Genomic DNA, 26,793 nt, shown 5'->3' with positions numbered 1-26,793 from the left:
AGACATGGTCTAAACACTTTCATTTATGTTGATGATGTTACTATATTCATTCCCTTTAAATCAAACCTAACAGAAATCTCTGATAGAATATCCATGGGCATGAATATCTTAACCTCCTGGGCCAATGCCTTTAGGATGAAATTGAACAAAGAAAAAACACAGTGCCTAATCCTTTCATCTCAACACTCCACAATTCCCCCATCTAATCTCACCATCTCCGGCACTACAATCCCCATTTCTGAAAACCTGAAAATCCTGGGAGTGACATTAGACAGCCACCTCTCCCTCGACAATCACGCCACATCCACCACAAAGAAAATGTTCACAATGATGTGGATATTGAAACGCGTAAAACCATATTTACCCCAGAAAACATTCCAGAATTTAGTGCAATACACGGTACTTACCCATGCTGATTATTGCAACAGTATTTTCTTAGGCTGCAAAGCCTATATCCTAAAAAAAAAACTTCAGACCGCCCAAAATACAGCAGCAAGACTCATCTTTGGCAGATCACATTTTGAGAGTGCAACTCCTCTCCGTGCAAGACTGCACTGGCTCCCAATCAAAGAATGTATCAATTTCAAAGCCCAGACTTTAATCCACAAGATAATACACGGAGAATCTCCAAACTATATGATAAATCTGGTCGACTTCCAGCAAGAAACATGTCTATATCCTCACGAAAGTGAGACCTGCACTACCCCAGCTGTAAAGGTCTCAAGTACAAAACTTATTATGGATCCAATTTCTCCTTCCTGGGCAGCCGTCTATGGAACGCTGTCCCTAGACCTATCCGAGCAATCCATGACCACCTACCATTCAGAAAAGCACTAAAAACCCATCTATTCAAACAAGCCTACCCAAAAGACCCAGATTAATCTCATGAACCCATCTACCTTACATATACTGAAGAGAAAACGACGTTGACCCAGACTCTATCTCCCACCTTACCCTCCTCTCTCTATCACCTGTCTCTACCTACCTACCCATCCATCCTTCTATTATGTTATACTTAATTTCCTACTTTACATAACAAAATTCTATGTTACCTATTATTATGTGAGCCTGCTTTTAGTGGGAAAGTGCGGGATACAAATATAATAAATAAATAACAAATTTAAAAAGAACTGGCCCAAGAACCAAACCTTGTGGCACACCACTGGTAACATCCTTTTCCTGAGAATCATTTGCACCTTGGTGTAATATTTTATTGATATGGATGGGGTATAAGACATTTAATAACAATAAAACTGGAGGGCATGGTTTAGTAGTGAGAGCAATGGGCTGTAAACCAGGAAAAGCCAGGGTTCAAATCTCACTTCATTACATTCCTTATAATTTTGGATAAGTTTCTTTGTTGCCCGTTACTTCAGGTAAACGGTAACACAGTAGAGACCCGCACAGTCTATCCAGCCTGCCCAGCAAGATGGTCAGAGCCACACCCGCCACCACATATAGGCAGCTAAATATGGAGTTGATAATATAGTTACAACCAAGACCTCCATTGTAAGAGGACCTTACAAGATTGGGAGACTGGGCATCTAAATGGCAGATGACATTTAATGTGAGCTAGTGCAAAGTGATGCATGTGGGAAAGAGGAACCCGGATTTTAGCTATGTAATGCAAGGTTCCACATTAGGAGTCACCAACCAGGAAAGGGATCTGGGCATCATTATTGATGATATGTTGAAACCCTATGCTCAGTGTGCGGCAGTGGCTAAGAAAGCAAATAGAATGTTAGGTATTAGGAAACGAATGGAAAACAAAAGTGAGGATGTTATAATGCCTTTGTATCAGTCCATGGTGCGACCGCACCTTGAATATTGTGTTCAATTCTGGTTGCCACATGTCAAAAAAGATATAGTGGATTTAGAAAAGGTACAGAGAAAGGCAACGAAAATGATAAAGGGGATGGGACGACTTCCCTATGAGGACAGGCTAAAGCGTCTAGGGCTCTTCAGCTTGGAGAAAAGACGGCTGAGGGGAGATATGATAGAGGGCTATAAAATAATGAGTGGAGTGGAACAGGTAGACGTGAATCGCTTGTTTACGCTTTCCAAAAATACTAGGACAAGAGGGCACGCAATGAAGCTACAATGTAGTAAATTTAAAATGAATCTGAGAAAATATTTCTTCGCTGAATGTGTAATTAAACTCTGGAATTTGTTTCCAGAGAATGTAGTAAAAGCAGTTAGCATAGCAGGGTTTAGATAATTTCCTAAAAGAAAAGTCCATAATGCATTATTAAAATGCACTTGGGGAAAATCCACTGCTTATTTCTAGGATAAGCAGCATAAAATGTATTCTACTATTCTGGGATCTTGCCAGGTACTTGCAACCTGGATTGGCCACTGTTGGAAACAGGATTCTGGGCTTGATGGACCTTCGATCTGTCCCCATATGGCAATGCTTATGTTTTTATAATACTGAAGTGATAAGCAAATGTATCAATGTGTTATGACTCTTAAAGAGACTGATGTTTTGTTAGAGAAGTGTCATTTGTTGCCTTTTTTTTTTTTTTACCAAGGTGTAAATGTGAGCGCATAGATCAGTGTTTCCCAAGTAGTGTATGCAAATCAGTGTCTTGCATATTCATTGTGAATATCCTGAAAATCTGACTGGCGAGGGAGTACTCCAGGACCGGACTTGGGAAACAGTGATCTATGCACTCATATTTACTCCTTGGTAAATCACTGGCTTAGAGAATTGCCCCTCGTACGTCTCTGTTCTGACATATAGGAAACTCCTTCAGAGTAGCTTCCAAGAGACCTTTGCACTTAGAGAAGGGTATGAACAAAGCCTTATTTCCATTTCACAGCTTTGCATATGTTGGTAGGACTCTGAGTAATAACAGATGGCAGTGTTGTTTCTGGGATGTTTTGATGTATTTATGCTGACGGCTCCATTACTTTTTAAAATTTATCACAAGGTCATTTACTGCCAGAATGTAACCAGTGTCATCGGAAATTCATGGACACAGCACAACTAAAAAAGCACCTGCGATCCCATACAGGTATGTTTTGGTTGTTAAAATTTGATATACCGCTTGGTGATTTACAAAATTAAAAACCAAGAATAACAAAAAAACCTGCATGTCATGATAGGAAGGCATCTAATATTTTATTTATTTATTTGTTACATTTGTATCCCACATTTTCCCACCTATTTGCAGTCTCAATGTGGCTTACATAGTACCGTAATGGCAATCGCCAACTCCGGTAAGGAACAAATACAAAGTGATGTTGTGGTAGAATAAGGTTCATGTGTTATAGACACATTTGGGAATCGTAGAGAGGAAGAGTTACGTTATGTCCATTACGAGCTTTGGTTTCGGTGTGTAGCAGGGTTCAGCAGGCAATTAAGTTGGGTCGGTGGGGTATGTCTTTTTGAACAGGTTGATTTTTAGTGATTTCCGGAAGTTTAGGTGGTCATACGTTGTTTTCACGGCTTTTGGTAGTGCGTTCCATAGTTGTGTGCTTATGTAGGAGAAGCTGGATGCATAGGTTGATTTTATTTGAGTCCTTTGCAGCTTGGGTAGTGGAGATTTAGGTATGTTCATGTTGATCTGATTGGTAGATCTGTGAGGTCTGTCATGTATCCTAGGGCTTCGTCGTAGATAATTTTATGAACCATGGTGCAGATTTTGAAGACAATACGTTCTTTGATTGGGAGCCAGTGCAGTTTTTCTCAGAGGGGTTTGGTGCTTTCGAATCGCGCTTTTCCAAATATAAGCCTGGCTGCCGTGTTTTGAATGGTCTGTAGTTTTTTGTGATTTGTTCTTTGCATCCTGCAAAGTAACTAATAGGCATACAAGATACATATATGCATCCAAAAAAAATGCTACAAGACCCTCCTAATTCCCTAAGGGATGAGTTTTCAGAAGTCATTTAAACTTCTTCAAAATTCCGTCTGTATAGAGTTAGGGAGCTTATTTCTCAACATAGGCTCTAACCAGAAAAATGCCCGTTCTCCAGTTGATGCCTTAAATATAACATAACATAACATAACATAACATAGTAGATGGTGGCAGATAAAGATCTGTACAGTCCATCTAGTCTGCCCAACAAGATAAACTCATTACATAAGGTATGATGTGATAACTTCAGATGTATATCTGGTCTTGATCTGTCCTTGCCATTTTCAAATGCTTTTGCTGGACATTGTTTATAGTAGAATCTTAGGGAAGGCCATAATATGGTCCTCCCCTGGTAATTACCCAGTCCCAGAGAAGGCTGTAATATTCTACCTTCTTATCCTTCCACTTATCATAAGGAATATAATAATTTGGACAGGTGAGGCAATAGGGTTTCTGTCTCCCAACACTTACCCCAAGATACAGTGGACCAGCCATTCCCAAAATATAGTGTGACAGAATAGACAGAAAGAACAGGGAAATTAGAGAGGACGGAGGCTATGTTTCTTCTAAAGGAAAAGTCTTTAATACTTACCAATTATAGATGATAAGAAGGCAATAAAGCAATTAGGCAAAATAATCAGGTGAAGTAATTAGAGTAATCAGACAAAGTAATCATTGTAATCAGAGTAATCAGGCAGGTAGCAAATAGTAAAGAAATCAGGCATCAGCAATTTGTTACGAGAGGGAGACCTCTGTGATGAAGGGTCACTCGGTTGATCATCTCAGCCCTCCGACTAGATATAACAAAACAGTGCCTTATATACAGTGGATTGGGCATCAATCCCCTCCCAACTTGCAACTTCAGCTAATTTCTGTCTTACTTCATTGTTTACATAGAATGGAACACACTATCTGAATGTTATGGAACATAGAACAATGTTTATGGAACTCAGCATTTTCAAGGTTCTTTTACAGAAGATTTCAGTCGCCATTACGTTATAGGAATTTCCCTGGTACCCATGTTTATCTAGAAAACTCAACACGTCTTCAGGCTTCGGGTCCAAATTTCTTGCATTCAAGAGGGAGCCATGTTTTGTTGCCCCTGGGTAAGGGTTATCACTGCGGAAGTTTGTTGTTAGATTTTAAATCACTTAGATCTGCGAGCAAGTTTCAGTAAACCATAAACCAATGACTAGGCTGAATTGAGAGGAGATGATAAACAATAAGAATAATAATAATAGACGTCTGGTCTGATTGAACTGAAACACCAAAGGAGTCAGCTTCAGTACTACAAACCCCTCTGTTCAGCTCAATGTCTTTGTCCTGCCCATCTTGGCCCACCTATGTGACTCAACTGCACACTTGCCCCCTTGGCTACCTATGAAGATATTTCATTGTATTGTACAAACAGTGTTCCAATACCTGCCTATTAAAGATGTTTCGTTTGTATTGTTGAATGTTCTTCCATGTTTCTTATAGGATCATTCCTATTCTGAGGGCATTTATCATATTTCTGTTATATGATTGTTTTACTGTGTCATGTTAATCCTGTTTCTAGGATTCGATATGCCATTTCCAAGTTTACCTCATTGATTGTATTGAAACTGAAAATACTATAATGCCTCTGTATCGCTGCTCCATGGTGTTCTGGTCGCCGTATCTCAAAAAAGATATAGCGGAATTAGAAAAGATTCAAAGAAGAGCGACCAAAATGTAAAGGGGATGGAACTCCTCTCGTATGAGGAAAGGCTAAAGAGGTTAGGGCTCCTCAGCTTGGAAAAGAGATGGATGAGAGGAGATATGATTGAGGTCTACAAACTCCTGAGAGGTGTAGAACGAGTAGAAGTAAATCGATTTATTGTTTTACTTGTTCCAAAAGTACAAAGATTAGGGGACACTGGAGGAAAAGTCCATAGTCTGCTATTGGGACAGACATTAGGAAGCCACTGCTTGCCCTGGGGTTGCCATGATTTGGGTTTAAGCAGCGCTGAACCTTGGATTTGTTTGAATTTTGATGTGCCTTGATGTCTAAAGCTGTAAACTAGGAATTTTATAAGAATTGGTGTGCAGTATGCATTTAGTCATTCCATGTCAAGTGGTCCCTGCGCGAAGGCTGCAGTAAGGGGTCAAACAGATTACTATATCTCTGCAAGTATTGCATCGGTGAACGTAAAACTTTACCAGTGTTCATTGGGGACATGTATGAATGTTCACAGAAAATTTCAGCGAAATCTGTGATGGTCACGCAGGGACCACCAGACCACTTGACATGGAATGACGTTATCCAAATAAAGAAGAACGTGTTATTAAATGGAGGTTTTGGTTCCTGGAGAAAAAGTGATTGATGATACGCAGTAGGCTCAAGTTTGGAATAGCTTAGCGCTATAGGAGACCTAATAGCATGGCCCACTGATATATATCTGATGCCTTTATTTCACTTACATCACAGTATTCTTTGTTTTCTTTTGGTATGTTTTAATATTTGAGGAGCAGTAGATTGTGTATTTTTGTTTTCCAGTTTTTCTTTTGCTGATCATTAACGATTTGGGTTTCTGCCAGGTACTTGTGACCTGGTTTGACCACTGTTGGAAACAGGATACTGGGCTAGATGGACTATTGGTCTGACCCAGTATGGCGGCTTTTCTTATGTTCTTAAACTTATATTTGGTCATTTTACCATTGTTGTGCTGTTAACAAAATTGTAAGATTTGGGTGAATTTCATCACAAAGGTGGCCAATAAATCCAAATAAATAAAACATTTATATAGCCCTGCAAGATATATTCAGTTCTGTACAGATACACATAAGGGAGAGCCCCTGCTCTATAGAGCTTACTACAGTCTACGGACAGAGCACACAATAAAGTGTTTGGGAGAAGCAGCCTTGAAAGGTCATAACCGTGCAGGCCTGTACTAGCGATTGGCCCCAGTTCCTTAAATATCTTATCACCGACAAATATGTTTTCAACTAAGTAATACAAACTGCTATTTTAGTGATTTATTGATTTACTTTTTAAGGCTGCTTTCAGGGCTCTGGAGAACTGTCAGTAGGAGGGAAGTTGATGATAAAAGTCCATAAACAAAAAAAGAAAATATTAGGTGATTTTATTGGACTGACTAGATAAAACATCATTAGCAGCAATGCAAAATTTGCACCACTGCTGACCCCCAGCACTTGCTGGGCTCAGTCATTTTTATTTATTTTAATTACATTTGTACCCCGGGCTTTCCCACTCATGGCAGGCTCAATGCGGCTTACATGGGGCAATGGAGGGTTAAGTGACTTGCCCAGAGTCACAAGGAGCTGCCTGTGCCTGAAGTGGGAATTGAACTCACTTCCTCAGGACCAGAGTCCACAACCCTAACCACTAGGCCACTCCTCCACTGTTGCTACTATTTGAGATGCTATTCCACTAGCAACATTCCATGTAGAATCTCAAATAGCAGCAACATTCCATGTAGAATCTCCAATAGTATCTATTTTATTTATGTTACATTTGTACCCTGCGCTTTCCCACTCATGGCAGGCTCAATGCGACTTACATGGGGCAATGGAGGGTTAAATGACTTGCCCAGAGTCACAAGGAGCTGCCTGTGCCTGAAGTGGGAATCCAACTCAGTTCCTCAGTTCCCCAGGACCAAAGTCCACCACCCTAACCACTAGGCCACTCCTCCACTGTTGCTACTATTTGAGATTCTACATGTAGAAGTCGGCCCTTGCAGATCACCAATGTGGCCGCGCAGGCTTCTGCTTCTGTGAGTCTGACGTCCTGCACGACGTCAGACTCACAGAAACAGAAGCCTGCGCAGCCTTCTACATGGAATGTTGCTAGTGGAACATTCCATGTAGAATCTCCAATGGTAGCAACATTCCATGTAGAATCTCCAATAGTAGCAACAGAACCTCCAATAGTAGCAACATTCCATGTAGAATCTCCAATAGTAGCAACATTCCATGTAGAATCTCCAATAGTATCTATTTTATTTTTGTTACATTTGTACCCTGCGCTTTCCCACTCATGGCAGGCTCAATGCGACTTACATGGGGCAATGGAGGGTTAAATGACTTGCCCAGAGTCACAAGGAGCTGCCTGTGCCTGAAGTGGGAATCCAACTCAGTTCCTCAGTTCCCCAGGACCAAAGTCCACCACCCTAACCACTAGGCCACTCCTCCACTGTTGCTACTATTTGAGATTCTACATGTAGAAGTCGGCCCTTGCAGATCACCAATGTGGCCGCGCAGGCTTCTGCTTCTGTGAGTCTGACGTCCTGCACGACGTCAGACTCACAGAAACAGAAGCCTGCGCAGCCTTCTACATGGAATGTTGCTAGTGGAACATTCCATGTAGAATCTCCAATGGTAGCAACATTCCATGTAGAATCTCCAATAGTAGCAACAGAACCTCCAATAGTAGCAACATTCCATGTAGAATCTCCAATAGTAGCAACATTCCATGTAGAATCTCCAATAGTATCTATTTTATTTTTGTTACATTTGTACCCTGCGCTTTCCCACTCATGGCAGGCTCAATGCGACTTACATGGGGCAATGGAGGGTTAAATGACTTGCCCAGAGTCACAAGGAGCTGCCTGTGCCTGAAGTGGGAATCCAACTCAGTTCCTCAGTTCCCCAGGACCAAAGTCCACCACCCTAACCACTAGGCCACTCCTCCACTGTTGCTACTATTTGAGATTCTACATGTAGAAGTCGGCCCTTGCAGATCACCAATGTGGCCGCGCAGGCTTCTGCTTCTGTGAGTCTGACGTCCTGCACGACGTCAGACTCACAGAAACAGAAGCCTGCGCAGCCTTCTACATGGAATGTTGCTAGTGGAACATTCCATGTAGAATCTCCAATGGTAGCAACATTCCATGTAGAATCTCCAATAGTAGCAACAGAACCTCCAATAGTAGCAACATTCCATGTAGAATCTCCAATAGTAGCAACATTCCATGTAGAATCTCCAATAGTATCTATTTTATTTTTGTTACATTTGTACCCTGCGCTTTCCCACTCATGGCAGGCTCAATGCGACTTACATGGGGCAATGGAGGGTTAAATGACTTGCCCAGAGTCACAAGGAGCTGCCTGTGCCTGAAGTGGGAATCCAACTCAGTTCCTCAGTTCCCCAGGACCAAAGTCCACCACCCTAACCACTAGGCCACTCCTCCACTGTTGCTACTATTTGAGATTCTACATGTAGAAGTCGGCCCTTGCAGATCACCAATGTGGCCGCGCAGGCTTCTGCTTCTGTGAGTCTGACGTCCTGCACGACGTCAGACTCACAGAAACAGAAGCCTGCGCAGCCTTCTACATGGAATGTTGCTCGTGGAACATTCCATGTAGAATCTCCAATGGTAGCAACATTCCATGTAGAATCTCCAATAGTAGCAACAGAACCTCCAATAGTAGCAACATTCCATGTAGAATCTCCAATAGTATCTATTTTATTTTTGTTACATTTGTACCCCGCGCTTTCCCACTCATGGCAGCTCATGGCAGGCTCAATGTGGCCTACATGAGGCAATGGAGGGTTAAGTGACTTGCCCAGAGTCACAAGGAGCTGCCTGTGCCTGAAGTGGGAATCCAACTCAGTTCCTCAGTTCCCCAGGACCAAAGTCCACCACCCTAACCACTAGGCCACTCCTCCACTGTTGCTACTATTTGAGATTCTACATGTAGAAGTCGGCCCTTGCAGATCACCAATGTGGCCGCGCAGGCTTCTGCTTCTGTGAGTCTGACGTCCTGCACGACGTCAGACTCACAGAAACAGAAGCCTGCGCAGCCTTCTACATGGAATGTTGCTAGTGGAACATTCCATGTAGAATCTCCAATGGTAGCAACATTCCATGTAGAATCTCCAATAGTAGCAACAGAACCTCCAATAGTAGCAACATTCCATGTAGAATCTCCAATAGTAGCAACATTCCATGTAGAATCTCCAATAGTATCTATTTTATTTTTGTTACATTTGTACCCTGCGCTTTCCCACTCATGGCAGGCTCAATGCGACTTACATGGGGCAATGGAGGGTTAAATGACTTGCCCAGAGTCACAAGGAGCTGCCTGTGCCTGAAGTGGGAATCCAACTCAGTTCCTCAGTTCCCCAGGACCAAAGTCCACCACCCTAACCACTAGGCCACTCCTCCACTCTAAGTTTATTATTACCACCTGCTTGGACTCCTAAGAATTTCATAGCCATTACTGTATGTGAATAAGGTGGCAGGTTAGTAAACACGCTGCCTTCTCTTCCAGTCCTCGATCCTGCAACCATCAACACCAGTTACACTGCTAGGGGCAGGGTGGAGGATGCCATACCCTAGAAGCAAATTTCAAGTGATGTTATTCTCTAATTTTCTGTCCGGAAACTAAATCCAGAACTTCTGTGTTCCAGGTGAAAGGCCATTCACATGTGAAGTGTGTGGAAAGTCATTCACAGCAAAAAGTTCTCTTCAGACTCACATTAGAATCCACAGGTAATGTATGTGTCAGGCTTTTCTTTAAAGAGCAAAAATAAACCCCAAGGAAACAATGCAAGAAAATGTTGCTTCCAGGTTTGACCTTCCCCTTAGGTCTCCTTTCATTGTTTTAGTACATTCGTATTTTTATTATTTTGGACCTAACATTAACGTTAGGTCTTATTCTTAGTCTGTCCTGTTTCATCCTTCATTGCATGGGTTCTTAACCTTTTATGGTTCACGTATCCCTTTAATCGATCAGTGAAACTCTCACACCCTCTTCCTAAACTGCTGGTCAACTACATATATTGATGTTAGCCATTAAAATTACACTAGAACAGAGTTATACTAACAATAACTGCCTTCACTCTACCTAGAAAGTTTCAAGATCTTTTCTGTGTTCTCTGCTTGACAAGGGGTGACGACACCCGTGGTAATGAACCCCTTCTTCATTGTAACCCTTAAGCAATATTTTACCTTTATTCTTCATTCCCTCATCGTTTTCTTTTGCACACTTGTAACTGTCCAGTACTTTCACAAGCAGCAGCAGTGCTAAAGTGACAGCCAGCTAGAACTGTCCAGGCCTTTCTAGTAACAGACCACAGGCATGTCACAAATTATGACATCACTGAGATTATGTCATCATCATCGGTGATGTCGTCATGCAGAGGTACTGTGCTATTTTACCAACAGAAGGCAAATATTACATTCTGCACATAACTCAAATATGCATAAAACCAAATTGAGCAGCATTAACCTATCTCTAAGATTAGTAATGACACAGTCCTGCCAATGCACTGCTTCTGTGACGGCACACACATTTATTAATTGATTGGGGTTTATTTATGGCTTTATAAAGAGAGTCACCCAAGGTGGTATACAGCAGATGTATCTTGACATAAACCTTACAATTGTATTAACAGCATAACAACAGTAAATCAACCAAATATAAGAACAGACAAGACAGACTGAATCTTTGTAATAGGGAATAATATGATACAGTTAGCAAAATGCTACACATTAAAACAGCACAGGATAACAATCATACCAGACATATGGTAAATATTATAGGCAACATCGAAGAACATTCATGCAACACAAATGTGATACTTACAATGTCAGTACCATACAAATGAAACCTCCTAATATTACTACTACTGCTTATCATTTCTATAGCGCTACTAGACGTATGCAGCGCTGTACACTTGAACATGAAGAGACAGTCCCTGCTCTACAGAGCTTACAATCTAATTAGGACAGACAAACAGGACAAATAAGAGATAAGGGAATATTAAAAGTGAGGATGATAAAATAAGGGTTCTGAAGAAGTGAATAAGGGTTAGGAGTTAAAAGCAGCATCAAAAAGGTGGGCTTTTAGCTTAGATTTGAAGACGGCCAGAGATGGAGCTTGACGTACCGGCTCAGGAAGTCTATTCCAGGCATATGGTGCAGCAAGATAAAAGGAACGGAGTCTAGAGTTAGCGGTGGAGGAGAAGGGTGCAGGTAAGAGAGATTTACCCAGTGAACAGAGTTCCCGGGGAGGAATGTAGGGAGAGATGAGAGTGGAGAGGTACTGAGGAGCTGCAGAGTGAATGCACTTATAGGTCCATAAGAGGAGTTTGAACTGTATGCGGAAACGGATAGGAAGCCAGTGAAGTGACTTGAGGAGAGGGCTAATATGAGCATAACGACACTGGCGGAATATTAGTCGTGCAACAGAATTTTGAACAGATTGAAGAGAGAGAGAAATGGCTAAGTGGGAGACCTAAATATGCAATATATTAGAGGTTCTCAACAGGTGGTACACACTCCCCAAGTGGGTACATGAGTCAGCAGCAGGGCTACAGAATGCCCCAGTGTCACAAGGCTTATAAATCCACTGATGGTGCTTCTTTCTTTCTCTGCACGGTACTGCATGATATTGATGCCAGCCAGCCACACTGGGTCCATGTGCACCACAGCTGCAGCTGACCGGCTGCCCATTCTGGATCAGTTGCTTTGCTGCAAGGCTCTCGCTGCTCCAGTCTGTTCTTCATTGGCTATCTGCCCCTCAATCGCTCCGCCCCCACACTGATTTCAGCCTCAGCAAACCATAGAGCTGGGCTGAGTAGGCAGCAGGAGTGTGCAGCCAGCAAGGCAAGTGTAGAAGCCAGGGTGTTCTGCAGACTCAGAACTTTGTTCACTAGTGGGTCCAAGAAAAGGGTTACCAAGCCTTCAAAGTTCAGTTATTATTACTAATGGAAGAGGGAGGCAGGGTGGGGAAGGGAGAGTAGAGGCTGGCTATGATTTAGTGGATGGGGGAGGGAAAACAGAGCAGAAGGTGGATGGGACGGTGAGCAGGGGAGAGCAGAAGGGGGATGGACTCGGGGGGTGGGGGAGAAGGGGATGGAACTCGATGGGAGGAGAGAGAATGGGGGAAGTGAAAAAATGCAATTGCAGTTTCTACATAGAAAAGAGAGGGGAAATATGTCAGTTCTAGTGAGGGAGGGAAGAAGAGAGGACAAATGGACAGTAGCCACTGAAAAGAGAGTTAGCAAAGCAGAAAAGAAATTGGATGACGGTAGAGGAGGGAGCAAGAGAGAGAGATGGGGTGAGGGGAAGAGAAGTGAGGCAATGCTTAATAGTGGAGGATGGTAGGAAAGAGGCAGTGATGGAAGGGAAGAGAGAGAGGGTTAATGCTGGATGTGAGGGGAAGGTGGAGAGAATGGGCAATGCTGGATGTTGGCAGGAGAGAGACAGTAGCAGTGTTGGATGGGAGAAGAGAGAGTGACAGAGTTGGAATCCTAGATGGCCAGGGAGGGGGAGGAAATGTTGCATGGTAGGGGGAGAGAGACAGGGTTGATGTTGGATATTAGGAGAGATGGATGATGCACATGAGGAGAAAAGACATGTCAAATGGAGGGGAGACCCTGGCAAGAGAGTTAAGAGAAGAAAAAGGAAAGCAAAAACCAGAAATTGGAACAACAGGATTAGAAAATAAAATTACTTATTTTATTTTGTGATTAGAATATGTCAGTTTTTGGAATGTACATCTGCCAGTTCTGATTGGACCTTGGGGATGCTCAATTGAAATTTGTTTGACTGAGGGGGGGGGGGGGGGGGTACTTGGCTTGAAGAACTTGAGAAACACTGTGTTAGAATGTTCATATAATATAAACATGACCCCCTAATACGCAACATATTAGAACGTCCATCCTATCCTATATAATAATTCTCACCTCCAACGTTCTATGCTTGGGACCGTGGCTCCCTGGCTGCAAGTGGTCTGCGAGGCAGACACGCACGGACGTCACTGACGTCAACACAGCTTGATTCCAAGGCAAGGAGAGGTGTTTCCCTACTCCTCCTACTGCCTCGGAATCAGCTGTCACCCCCCTTCCCCCCCCGCGCTATAGCCCCCTCGAAACCCACCCGCGAACCTGTCGATCCCCCCCCCCCCCGGAACGCCGAAAACTGCCGCCGCCGTTGTTGTGCTACCTTCCCTTCCCTTCCCGTAGGTTGTTCAATCATCTTCTTAGAAAGTTTAACTCCGTGCGTCTGACGTCAGACGCACTGAGTTAAACTTTCTAAGAAGATGATTGAAGAACCTACGGGAAGGGAAGGTAGCACAACAACGGCGACGGTGGTGGCAGTTTTCGCTGGCACGGGGGGGGGGGGTTCGAGGGGGCCGTAGCACGGGGGGGGGGGGGGGGAGGGAATTGCTTGCCTAAGGCCCGTTTCCTTGCCTACAGAAACGGGCCTTTTTTACTAGTATAACATAAGGAAACATAATGGAGTTTTGTTGTGAAGTTTCTTAGTTTATTCTACAAGGTTCACTGATGTCTTGAATATTTAGGGTATTTTATCTCTATAATTTGTGAGTCTAAAAACAGATCTGCCACCAGCTTCCAAGAAAACAGCATTGCTTATTATTAGAAAATGAAGATGCCTCTTGGTAGGAAGACAGCAGAAAACAGGCTGTGAATTTCAACTATCAGACGTGCCAGATATTTTATTATTCTTTATTATTATTTTATTATTCCAACGTCAATATGGTGCAAGTAATTCACAATCAGTCTTCCTTAGCGTCCCTCCGGACCGGACCAGGATTGGACTGATGGGTTGTGCTCGCCTACCAGCAGGTGGAGACTGAGAAAATACTGGCGAGCACAACCCATCAGTCCAATCCTGGTCTGGTCCGGAGGGACTAAAGGAAAGCAAATTAGCAGGTAAGATCTAATTTCTCCTTTATCGTCAAACAAGAAAAAAAGAGAGGAAGGAGGAAAAGACTTTCAGCCAAAATCTTTTTGTTTAGACCAAAGTCCAAATGCTGAGCGATTTCCTGACAAGTCTTTAAAAAAACCTCCTCTTCAGAGCAATTTATGCTCAATTTCACCGAATTTTACTTGAAGTATACAGAACATATACAATCCTCATAGAACATTTATTTTTATGCAGATTTAATTCAGTGAGAAGGCTGAAAGAGAGCACTTAACTGGCACCTTGTCCTACTCAACAGAGCACTGCCGTTTCACCTAATGCTTCATCGGGAGCTTCACCAAGCAATTGCACTATAGCGGCTGAGAAGTGAAGTGGGCACATACTGCAGCGCAATTGCTTGGATTAGTTTTGAATTATTCTTGCAAATCTCCCCTCCTATCTTCCTTCCAGATCAGACACACACAGACAATTCTGACATAGGAGGAGTGGCCTAGTGGTTAGAGCACCGGTCTTGCAATCCAGAGGTGGCCGGTTCAAATCCCACTGCTGGTCCTTGTTATCTTAGGCAAGTCAGTTAACCTTCCATTGGCTTACGTAGAAACTTAGATTGTGAGCCCTCCTGGGACAGAGAAATATCCAGAGTACCTGACTGTAACTCACCTTGAGCTACTACTGAAAAAGGTGTGAGCAAAATCTAAATAAATAAAGATTCCATTCAGAACCTCAAAGAGTAGCAACATTCCATGTAGAACCCTGGAGGAGTGGCCTAGTGGTTAGAGCATCGGTCTTGCAATCCAGAGGTGGCCGGTTCAAATCCCACTGCTGGTCCTTGTGATCTTAGGCAAGTCAGTTAACCTTCCATTGGCTCAGGTAGAAACTTAGATTGTGAGCCCTCCTGGGACAGAGAAATATCCATTGTACTACTGAAAAAGGTGTGAGCAAAATCCAAATAAATTATTTGAGATTCTGTTGCTACTATCTGAGATTCTACATGGAATGCTGCTATTCCACTAGCAACATTCCATGTAGAAGCCTGCCCTTGCAGATCAGCAACGTGGCCAAGCAGGCTTCTGTTTCTGCGAGTCTGACATCTGTCTACTCAGTGTGTATTCTGGGGAAGCGAGGTCTGGGGTTACATGGCTTAATATCGCTCATAAATTTTGAGACTGTTTCCTTGTATTTCTCTAGCTTATCTTTTCGTATTATAAAAAGCATTGCATTGTTGTCTGAAAAGCACAGGTCCTTGCAGTGCTGAGCCAAACCTTGAAGTGACACGCCTTCTCTTGTCTTGCAGAGGTGAAAAGCCATACACCTGCGGGGTGTGTGGGAAATCCTTCTCGGACTCCAGTGCGAAGAGGAGACACTGCATCCTGCATACGGGCAAGAAGCCTTTCTCCTGCACAGACTGCCATACGCACTTCTCCCGCTTGGACAACTTAAAGACGCACATGAAGATCCACAGCAAGGAGAAGCACATGCAAGCACAAGAAAGCAGCAGAGCGGAGGAGGCCCGCAATATTGTCCAGCTGCAGCAATACCAGCTCTCCTCATCTGCAGGACAAGAGATACAGCTACTGATCACGGATGCTGTGCACAACATAAATTTTGTGCCCAGCCATGGGCAGGCACTTAGCATTGTGACGGCTGATAGCCCCAAGAATGTAACACCAGATCAGACTACTAGCCTTGCTCTGCTTGCCCAGCCACTGGCCACCAATCATCGGCAAGCAGAGCAAATTCAGAGCCTTAACCTAATGGACAATCAAGTTGCAGTGGCTCAGCCAGAGGAAATGCATGTCATAACTCTCACAAAGGAGGCTCTGGAACAGCTTCAAAGCCGGGCAGAGGTTCTCCATCTAACAGCAGAACCATTGCACTCTCCCCAAAATACACAACTGAGCCATGAGCCCAACTGCACGTCCCAGACAACTCAGGACGCTAGCCAGCCCTCTGCGCTGATTGTAGAGCCAAATTTGTCTCACCAGACCTTGCCTCAGCTCCAAGGCCAGACATTCCAAATATCAGCTGGCACCGTGTCCTTCTTAAACATTAACTTGGCACCACCTGACTAAGGTAGAATCTGCTCTTCTGCCAGGCCACGTATTTTATGTACACCTTCTCGGTCTATACTCTTGCAGTGCTGATGAAAAGAAGTCAGCATGGGGTTTGGTTTGGTGAGACACGCATGACTTCTGGCTGCCATCTTCACAGGTGTCTCTCAGAATCATGATGCATGGATATCGCGGGTATAGAACTCCAGCAGTTCTCCTTACGCTCTTTTGCGACAGGTCTACCGTAGCATATCATCACTGAATGTCATTATTCTTTGTGTACCTGGGTAGCCTGTGGGAACAGTGACATTTGATAAACATACTTGATCATGATGCATTTAAGCAGCACTTGCCAATCTTTCTGCAACTTCGACCTCAACTTATGTGGCTGCAGAAAGTGTGCTCCGCTCCCCCCGGGTGGCTCAGGGCAAGAACCTCCTATCCAGGTTGGAACCCCAAATGGATCATGAACCCACTGTTTGAGAATCCTGTGCCTTATGGGGTACTTATGGCAGTTTATTGGATAGCGTTACTGACATGGCTTCTGTAATGGGATTCTGTGCTGACTGCTGTGTGTGTGTGTGTGTGTGTGTGTGTGGCTATCAAACATTGCTTTCTCTTTTCAAGAGTTTTTCTTTCACCAGTATTCACAAAGGTGCATTAAATATTAACATGCATTTACCATGGGCACTGTTATTATTAGTGGGATTTAGTCACTGGTACACACTGTGCAACATTAATGTTTAATGCACCTTTTGTGAACAAGTGCACGTAAGTAAATGGCTATGGACAGAGCTGCTTTTGTACTAGTGATAGTCCACACAGCTCACTGCCATGCTAGGCCATGGAACAAAAGAGGATTTTTTCCCTTTTACTCCTCTACATATCTGCTGCTCACAGAAGAAACAGCAAGAGTGCGAAGTAAACAACTATTATAAATAGCTGTTGGTAGGACTAGGCCGATGGCTCAGTGCCATTGGTATGTACTACGCTGCAGAAGAAGGGCCTGGGTTCAGTTCCCAGCTCAGGTCAGCTGGACCTACTCTGCAGAAGAAGGGCCTGGGTTCAGTTCCCAGCTCAGGGCTTCCTTAGGTCAGCTGGATCTACTCTGCAGAAGAAGGGCCTGGGTTCAGTTCCCAGCTCAGGTCTTCCTTAGGTCAGCTGGACCTACTCTGCAGAAGAAGAGCCTGGGTTCAGTTCCCAGATCAGGTCAGCTGGACCTACTCTGCAGAAGAAGGGCCTAGGTTCAGTTCCCAGCTCAGGTCTTCCTTAGGTCAGCTGGACCTACGCTGCAGAAGAAGGGCCTGGGTTCAGTTCCCAGCTCAGGTCAGCTGGACCTACTCTGCAGAAGAAGGGCCTGGGTTCAGTTCCCAGCTCAGGTCTTCCTTAGGTCAGCTGGACCTACTCTACAGAAGAAGGGTCTGGGTTCAGTTCCAAGCTCAGGTCTTCCTTAGGTCAGCTGGACCTACTCTGCAGAAGAAGGGTCTGGGTTCAGTTCCCAGCTCAGGTCTTCCTTAGGTCAGCTGGACCTACTCTGCAGAAGAAGAGCCTGGGTTCAGTTCCCAGATCAGGTCAGCTGGACCTACTCTGCAGAAGAAGGGCCTGGGTTCAGTTCCCAGCTCAGGTCTTCCTTAGGTCAGCTGGACCTACTCTACAGAAGAAGGGTCTGGGTTCAGTTCCCAGCTCAGGTCTTCCTTAGGTCAGCTGGACCTACTCTGCAGAAGAAGGGCCTGGGTTCAGTTCCCAGCTCAGGTCTTCCTTAGGTCAGCTGGACCTACTCTACAGAAGAAGGGTCTGGGTTCAGTTCCCAGCTCAGGTCTTCCTTAGGTCAGCTGGACCTACTCTGCAGAAGAAGGGTCTGGGTTCAGTTCCCAGCTCAGGTCAGCTGGACCTACTCTGCAGAAGAAGGGCCTGGGTTCAGTTCCCAGCTCAGGTCAGCTGGACCTACTCTGCAGAAGAAGGGCCTGGGTTCAGTTCCCAGCTCAGGTCTTCCTTAGGTCAGCTGGACCTACTCTACAGAAGAAGGGTCTGGGTTCAGTTCCCAGCTCAGGTCAGCTGGACCTACTCTGCAGAAGAAGGGCCTGGGTTCAGTTCCCAGATCAGGTCAGCTGGACCTACTCTGCAGAAGAAGGGCCTGGGTTCAGTTCCCAGCTCTGGGCTTCCTTAGGTCAGCTGGATCTACTCTGCAGAAGAAGGGCCTGGGTTCAGTTCCCAGCTCAGGTCTTCCTTTGACAGATGAGTAGCCTAGTGGTTAGTGCAGTGGACTCTGATTCTGGGGAACTGAGTTTGATTCCCACTGCAGCTCCTTGTGACTCTGGCCAAGTCACTTAACCCTCCATTGCCCCTGGTACAAATAAGTACCTGAATATACTATGTAACCCGCTTTGAATATAATTGCAAAAACCACAGAAAGGCAGTAAATCAAGTCCCATTTCCCTCCCCTCCCCCCTTTAGCTCAGCTGGACCTGAGGATGCTGTGGGAAAGAAGGGAGTTATGGGTGTTACACAGTGGTGACACCTAGTGACTGACAGTGGTGCTCACAGAAAATTTAGTGGTGTGGGGAGGGGACAGCATAAATAAAAATTACTTGGAATGCATCGCAAATGAGAGGTCTGCATTTCAATTAAAATTTTAATTCCACAATTAAAAGTATGTTAATTTTTCCCCTCCCAGTGCACCTTCGTGAGACTCTGGGCAAGTCACTTAACCCTCCATGCCCCAGAGTCACAAGGAGCGGCAGTGGGAAAAATGTCAATAAATAAATAACATACCTTAAATCACGTGACTCATCATGGTAATACATTTTAATCCACATACAACCCTAAAAAATTAAAGAATGAAAAGATAAGAAATACAAAATACAAATTGAAAAATTACAAATGAAATAATCTAAAACAGCCTTCAGAATAGCTATAAACAGAATTACAGTCCTCAGTGTCTACGTCAGAAAACCAAGCCTATAAATAATTTGTCATTAAAAGTCAGGGGACTGGCAACTGACTACCCTCTTCCCATGGGCACCCGATAGTTTGTTTATTTAATACATTTATACCCCACATTTTCCCACTAGTTGTAGGCTCAATGTGGCTTACATAGAACCGTAGGGAAGACTACAGTACAGAAAAGTACAAGTAAACAATGTAAGAGTATCATATAAACAATAAAGGTAGCAAAAGTTAATACATAGTTACAAGTTAATAAGATCGAAGAATCTTGCTGAAAACCGGAATGGATAGGTTAGGTTGAGTCTGGGAAGTAAGCCTTCTTGATCAGGATGGTCTTCAATAGTTTTATAAAATTTAGATAATTCTGAATTTATTTTATTTATTTATTTATTATTACATTTATATCCCACTGATTGCAGGCTCAAAGTGGCTTACATAAATCTGTAGTAAGGCTACAGTGCAAGAAGGACAATTGTACAAATTGAGAATAAGATAAGAAATAACAAACCAATAGGCAAGAGATAATAACAGGTAATTAGTGTCCTTGGATCTTATTAATAGAGTTAATTCAAATTAAGTTGAACCTGGGGAATAAGCCTTCTTAAACAATACTGATTTCAATAATTTTCTGAAATTTCGGTAGTTCTGGGTAGATTTTACTGATTTGGGTAGAGCATTCCACAGTTGAGTGCCTATGTAAGTAAAGTTGGAGGCGTAAATTGACTTGTATTTAAGGCCATTACAGTCTCTGGGTAGTGCAAGTTCAGGTATGATCGTGAGGTACTGGATCTGTTTCTGCGTGGTAAGTCAATTAGGATTCTGGAAGGCAGTTCTGGTCCATGGCTCCTGGTTGAGAAGAACGCACTGCCATGCTAAAGTTAGATGTGTTGGATTATTTGTAGTAAATAATTAGCAGATTTTAGTACACACAGCTTCAGCTTTAGAAATGTTAATTTCTTTCTTCATCTCTCTCTCATTCACCCCTGAATAATTCACTGCTGAGTCACTTTAAAGTTGAAGTAACAAAACATCTGTTTACTCACAGTTTGTAGTTAGATTATAATCAGACAGGCTTATATATACATATTACTATACATTTGTATTATCAGCTCCTTCCATGTGCTTAGATGGTAATGGATGCTCACACCACCATAGATCCTCTCAGGTTAGGAGAGATCATGAGCTCCATGTGCTCCATGTGCTGCATCTGCTGTGTCTGACCCCCAAAGGAAGTTGCATAGCTGTGTGACCTCTCTAAGTAATTCACATCAGAGGTCACAGAGTAATCACAGAGAAATAATAGGTGACAGGCAATGCATGTAAAATACAATTACATTCCAACAAGATGAGTTGAAAAGGGGATATAAAGTAAGGAGGGGGAAATCTTGGCATCAGATTCTAGCAAAAGAAACAGCTGCCCCCCCCCCCCCCCACCTCAACACACACACAAACACACTAGAAAATTGTAAGAGCTGGCTTCAGGTGTGTCACTCAGGAACCCATTGCTGTTGCTATTTAAAGAGAATGCCAGACACGCCAAGTCTAAATGATATTTCACTGTTTCGCCAGCAACCTAATTGTGGAATTAAAATTTTAATTGAAATGCAGACCTATCATTTGCGATGCATTCCAAGTAATTTTTATTTATGCTCTCCCCTCCCCACACCACTACATTTTCTGTGAGCACCACTGTCAGTCACTGTTTCTCCAGCAACCTAATGATGACCCCACTAGCCAAGTCCTTATCCAACCAAGGCCTTAACCCCTTCATCTATGCAGAGGATGTCGCTATATATATTCCTTACAAATCAAAACTGACAGAAATCACCAACGAAATCAAGATCAGCTTGAACATCATGGACTCTTGGGCAAATGCATTCCAACTAAAACTCAAAGAAAAAACAAACATGCATATTTTCAAAGCACTTAGCCTTCCAAAGTTCCATAGAAACCTATGGAACTTTGGAAGGCTAAGTGCTTTGAAAATATGCCTCACTGTGTTATCCTCTCATCCCAACACAACGCAGACAACCCCACAATTATCAACACCCCAGATTACTCCTTCCCTATCTCAGACAGCCTGAAAATCCTCGGCGTTACATTGGCCCGCAATTTAACACTAGAGAGCCAAGTGACATCCACAACAAAGAAAATGTTCCACTCAATGTGTAAACTCAAACGTGTGAAACAGTTCTTCCCGAGGGAAACATTTCGCAACCTGATACAATCAATGGTACTAAGCCATGTAGACTACTGCAATGGAATTTATGCAGGATGCAAAGAACAAACATTAAAGAAACTTCAGACCGCTCAAACACGGCAGCTAGGCTTATCTTCGGAAAAACGTGATTTGAAAGCGCAAAACCCCTCCGTGAAAAACTAAACTGGCTCCCAATCAAAGAACGCATTGCTTTCAAAATCTGCACTCTGGTTCACAAAATTATCTACGGTGAAGCCCCGGGATACATGACAGACTTAATCGACCTACCAACTAGAAACACATCCGAATCAACATGAACGTACCTAAATCTGCAGTACCCAAGATGCAAAGGACTCAAATACAAATTAACTTACGCATCCAGTCTCTCCTACATAAGCACACAACTGTGAAACGCATTACCAAAAGCTTTGAAAACTACATACGACCACCTAAACTTCCGGAAAAAAAACTAAAAACTAACCTGTTTAAAAAGGCATACCCTACCAATCCAACATAAATGCCTGATCTCTGCAACACAACAAAACTAAAGTACGTAATGGACATAACACAACTCCTCCGTTGTACAATTCCCTAATGTGGCCGTGCCACATGAACTTTATCTTACCACAACATCGCTTTATATTTGTTTACACCGGAGTCTCCAAACGCTTCTTCGGTACTATGTAAGCCAGATTGAGCTTACAAATAGGTGGGAAAATGTGGGATACAAATGTAACAAATAAATAAATAAACATGCAAGAAAGTGGATGTTAACATAGACCAGCTCTTAGATCTTAGTAAAACTAAGAAGATTTTTCCAAGTATGTACAAGTTTTCCCACATAGTCATCACCTTGCTGATCCCCTGAATATACCACACTGATGTAGTTCTCTGCTCTCTTTATTGTAGAGTAAAGATGTCCATTGTGGGCTTCTGGAACATTAATGCCGTGGGATAGAGGGCTTACAGTCCCGCTCCTGTCGGCAGCCATGGAGAAGCTCACTATGTGAATGCACAGAGGTGAGAGGGAGACTAGAGGTTATTCCACCTCTAGGAACAAGTCCTCTGTGAAGAATTGAGAAGTGTGCTGGAAAAAGAGGCACTATATGGATAAACCCTCTAAAAAATGAAGGTTGGATCCAATGATGGCACAGGCCTTTGGTGCCAAGATAATTGATGTCTAAGCCAGGGCTGGCCTAGGAACAAATGGCAAAAAAGGAGCGCTCAAAATACCTAAGCCCATGCTTATATGTGTGCCAGCCTTGGCACCACCAAGGTGTTTAGTGCCATCCCTCTTTATGTTATCAACATACTTGGTGCAGCTCCACTGGCGACTTCTGTACCAAAGACCCCAAAGCAAGGTTGGCTAGTATTGATTCCAGAAGCTGGTGACTCATGTCTTGACCCCTCTTCAGCTCATCAGAGTATAGATGCATCCAATCTGGGCATGGAGGCCTTCAAACAACCGGTCATGACAGTTTTGTAAGAGAGGCCCCCAACAAGGCCAATACCAGAGGTAACTAAGGGTCAGTTGTCTCCAATCCACATCAACTTTTAGTTTAATACAGGCTTTTTATAGCCTGCAGCTCTCAACGGCCATATACAATGGGTTACAATTTATGATTTCAATGTTAAAATTCTGAACTCCCGCCCCCTCCAAAAAAAAAATATATATGTATATACAATCCTAAACTTCAGTTCACATCTTCAAACTTGTATAATCTCCTTCAATCATTATTGCATTATTAAAATACAGTAGCAATCTTTAAAAATCCAAGTTTTCTAATTGCCTTCAGAAAGCCCCATAATCATTGATTGTACAAGTCAGTTCTTCCCTGTAAACATTGAGGGTGTAGAGTTGGCCATACAGCATTCTGCTTTACCATAAGCCAATGACCCAGTTCAGGAAGGCCAACCTTGCTGGGGTTTGTTTTTTTTTCCAAATGAACAGTAAGGTTCCCATATTCCAGATGACTTTTGGGGGAGATGGTGTAATGGAGAAGAATTAACCAGGTTGCCCTCAGACCCTTCTCCCGCACAGCCACAAAGTACTTTTCAATCTGAAGACTTGGATATTTCAGGTTCTTTCAGAGAATGATAAGGAGGTTCACTTGCCCCTCCAACAGGATAAAGAACTCAGGCTAGACATCTTCCCAACTCCTCCAATATCTAGATTGTTCCTAAGGAGTCCATAAGGTTGCCAATCTATGAGCTACTCAAGGAATCTCTAGATCCATGTCTTGAGAAAGCTCAACCTTAAATACAGGGCCTAGCCCAGGTTTCAACATGGTAAAACTTCCATATTAGTCTCTCGTGGTGGAGTTGGCCCTCAAGAAAGTAAAGATTTTGAGAGAATATTCAAAACCTACTTGGCAAGAATTTCAAGATGGATCTTTCAGGGAAAAACAGTTTTCATTGCACCATGCTGAACTCAAATAGTCGCACACCAGCTCTACATCCACCAGTGTTTCCAGCACTGGACACTTTTTGCACAAGCACTGAAGGATATGTTTTTGGACCGATTCATCAATGCAGAACAGTGTGTAAAGCATCTGATCAAGTCTGCTTAAGAGGCATTAGACATCAGCCAGAACATCTTTGGTAGCCACAGGAGCTAGAAAGCTGAATTGGCTTATAGGGCCTTTGTGAGAATGTACATACATTTAAAGAATTTGTTCATTAACCAGGTTAAGGAGATGATCAACCTCATAAGCGGGCACTATGCATTTTCCAAACCCCCTCCTTGGGCACGTTGAATTAAACTGTTACTTATGGGAACCAACCCTTCTCTTGCAAAGTGCACTCCTTCAGCAGAGGAGGTCTAATTGATTATATCTGTGGCAAATATAGCAGGGACAGTAGCAGTAGAAGCCCTCTGCCTGAGAAAGGCAGCAGTGTAGGATTCAATCTGTCACTCAACCCAGGCCTACCTCAGTTTTTTGCAAATTGAGCAGCATAACCATTTCCTCCCACACGGCAGGTCCAGTGGGAGGCAAAGTCCAACTTTTCAAAGTGAAGGAAAATAATTAATACAATCTTTGTTCTGAAAGTAGCCAGGGTTACAGGTTGAATTTTTCTCAGATGCTGATGGACCATCCCATCTGCATCTATACACAAGACTTTATGTTTTATTAAGAGTGGTTTCCCTCAGAGAGGACAAAGAACAGAAATTCTAGTAACTGATACCAACAAAGGCTTTTATATCAGGTATTTCCTATTTGTTAAGATGGTAGGGGATTTGAGGCCAGTGTTTGATCTGAGCTAGTTTGTAGTTCAGGAAAAGTTCAGATGAATTCATGATAAATCATCCTCCACTGAAAGACTGATACAATTTCCTAAACCTCAAGGCAACGTATATGCACACAATTTGATCCCCCACACCAGCAGTTCCTGCATTTCATGGTCTGTGTTACCCATGACCAGAACTGAATGCTATTTCCTTTTGCTCCATCAGCAGCCCTGAGAATCTATCTAGCTGAAGCAATTGCTACTCTGCAGAGGTTGGACAGCTTTGTCTTCCCCTACCTAGATTGGCTGATGAAAAGCTTCTTAGCCAAGGAGGCCAGGCAGTCCCTTCAAACAACAATTCATTACCTAGGGTTATTAAGTTTCATCATCAACTACCCAGAAGCAGTCTGTCACCCATCACAGTGCCCCAACACATTAAAACCTTGTTAAAGATAGCTAATGTTCTAATGGCTATTGTCAGAAAACTCATGCGCAAATCAAGCTTCTCAACTTGTTCAGTCAAGACACTGTTAATCTGCTTATGAGCCCTTGGGCCCCGGCTGAAGCCTAGTATAGGGGTTAGGTCGAGGGCGGGCCAAGCAGGCACTACACTACCCCAGCTACCAAGCCCTGTACACACACATGCAGCAACCAACTTGCACCACAGAAAAGGGAAGATAGGGCAATCAGGCAGGCCTCACGGCCTAACTGGAACCGATTCACTCAGAATTCATGCATGCGGGCCTCATGGCCTAACTGGAACTGAGTCATACTTAGGGAGGGGAGAAAGATTAAACGAGGGGTCCCCCACGGGGACCGGAGCACCAGCAACCCCTTCAGTGCTGGTAATCAAGGAGGAAGGGAAGCATACACAGAAACCCGTCAAGCTGTAGCCCACCACACACAAAGAAAGTAAGGGACTGTCAAGATACTGTAGGCAGAGACCCTCAGCAATCAGGGAAGGGAAAAGTGCAAAACGGAGGTGCAGAGCCTAACACACACCAGCACAGAAAGGGACAGGGCTCTGTAATACAGGAGGTAATACAACAAAGAAAGGACTGAACCAGTCACACCGGGAACTGTAGTAAACAGAACTGCCAGAAGCAGAGAAGCTCTGCAGACAAAGGGTTAAACCACGGTCAGCATACAGACAGTAACTAGAGGCAGGGAAGACTGCAAACAACAGGTAATCGGGAGTACAATGAAAAAAAAAAAAAAAAAACAACCCCCACAGAGAGAAACAAAGGGCAGCACCTGCCAAGCAGAAACAAACACAGCAGGAAGGGAACTCTGAAGGGAAGCAAAACAAACAGACTGGAACAGAACGAGGAGGGACTTACCACACGGCACCAGAGCCAAAGAGAAACCCAGGCGTAGTGAGAAAGGAAATTCCTCATCAACCCTCCAGACCGGTCAAGACGCTTGGGTTATGCTCGCCTACCAGCAGAGGGAGACTGAGAACACAAAACTTGAAACTATGTACTTATAACCTGTGCCTAGCCATCTATAGCCAGTATTTTCTCAGTCTCAGCAGAGGGTAGACAGGCAGCCTGTGCAGCTTGTCCGATCTGGATAGGTTTTTGAGTTAATTTTCAGAGTTTTCCTTTATTTCTGTGCTATTTCTGGTGGATCCCTGTGCCTGGAAGACTTTGGTGTGCGAGGGGTTGCGGGTCCGCTGGGGCCCGTCATTGTCCCCTTTGGGGTGTCACACCCGGGTGGCCGGGTCCCTCCCCCAGTCTAGCTCTCCGTTTGGGCAGCTTTGTGCCTCGGCTGCAGTTTGTATACTGCAGCCTTGAGTGCCGGATGGTGTTAGCAGCAGCAAGGCTCAAATTAAAGGCTGCAGTAAAGTT

The 26,793-nt window shown here is 43.6% G+C and overlaps 1 protein-coding gene and 2 long non-coding RNA genes across 3 annotated transcripts in view; 1 reads left to right on the top strand and 2 right to left on the bottom strand.

Annotated features, from left to right (window-relative positions):
- Nucleotides 1-12,673, bottom strand: part of LOC115467326 — a 145,740-nt gene extending 133,067 nt beyond the window's left edge. The window contains exon 1 of the long non-coding RNA XR_003941679.1: nucleotides 12,629-12,673. This is a non-coding gene — a long non-coding RNA (uncharacterized LOC115467326). The remainder of the gene's footprint in view (nucleotides 1-12,628) is intronic.
- LOC115467322 (zinc finger and BTB domain-containing protein 24-like) overlaps nucleotides 1-17,510 on the top strand; it is a 44,721-nt gene extending 27,211 nt beyond the window's left edge. Inside the window, exons 5-7 of the mRNA XM_030199193.1 lie at nucleotides 2,934-3,017; nucleotides 10,255-10,336; nucleotides 15,813-17,510. Of these exons, the coding sequence (XP_030055053.1) occupies nucleotides 2,934-3,017; nucleotides 10,255-10,336; nucleotides 15,813-16,590 (944 nt within the window). The 3' untranslated portion in view covers nucleotides 16,591-17,510. The remainder of the gene's footprint in view (nucleotides 1-2,933; nucleotides 3,018-10,254; nucleotides 10,337-15,812) is intronic.
- Nucleotides 17,511-17,694: 184 nt separating this feature from the next.
- On the bottom strand, nucleotides 17,695-18,595 carry LOC115467324. The gene is made up of 4 exons (XR_003941677.1): nucleotides 18,514-18,595; nucleotides 18,152-18,407; nucleotides 17,790-18,098; nucleotides 17,695-17,736 (listed from the first exon to the last, which is right to left on the bottom strand). It is a non-coding gene; the product is annotated as an uncharacterized LOC115467324 (long non-coding RNA).
- Between the last annotated feature and the right edge of the window lie 8,198 nt (nucleotides 18,596-26,793).

Source organism: Microcaecilia unicolor, chromosome 3 (assembly GCF_901765095.1).
Source record: "Microcaecilia unicolor chromosome 3, aMicUni1.1, whole genome shotgun sequence".
Taxonomy (NCBI): domain Eukaryota; kingdom Metazoa; phylum Chordata; class Amphibia; order Gymnophiona; family Siphonopidae; genus Microcaecilia; species Microcaecilia unicolor.
This window is presented reverse-complemented; position numbering and strand designations above follow the sequence as displayed.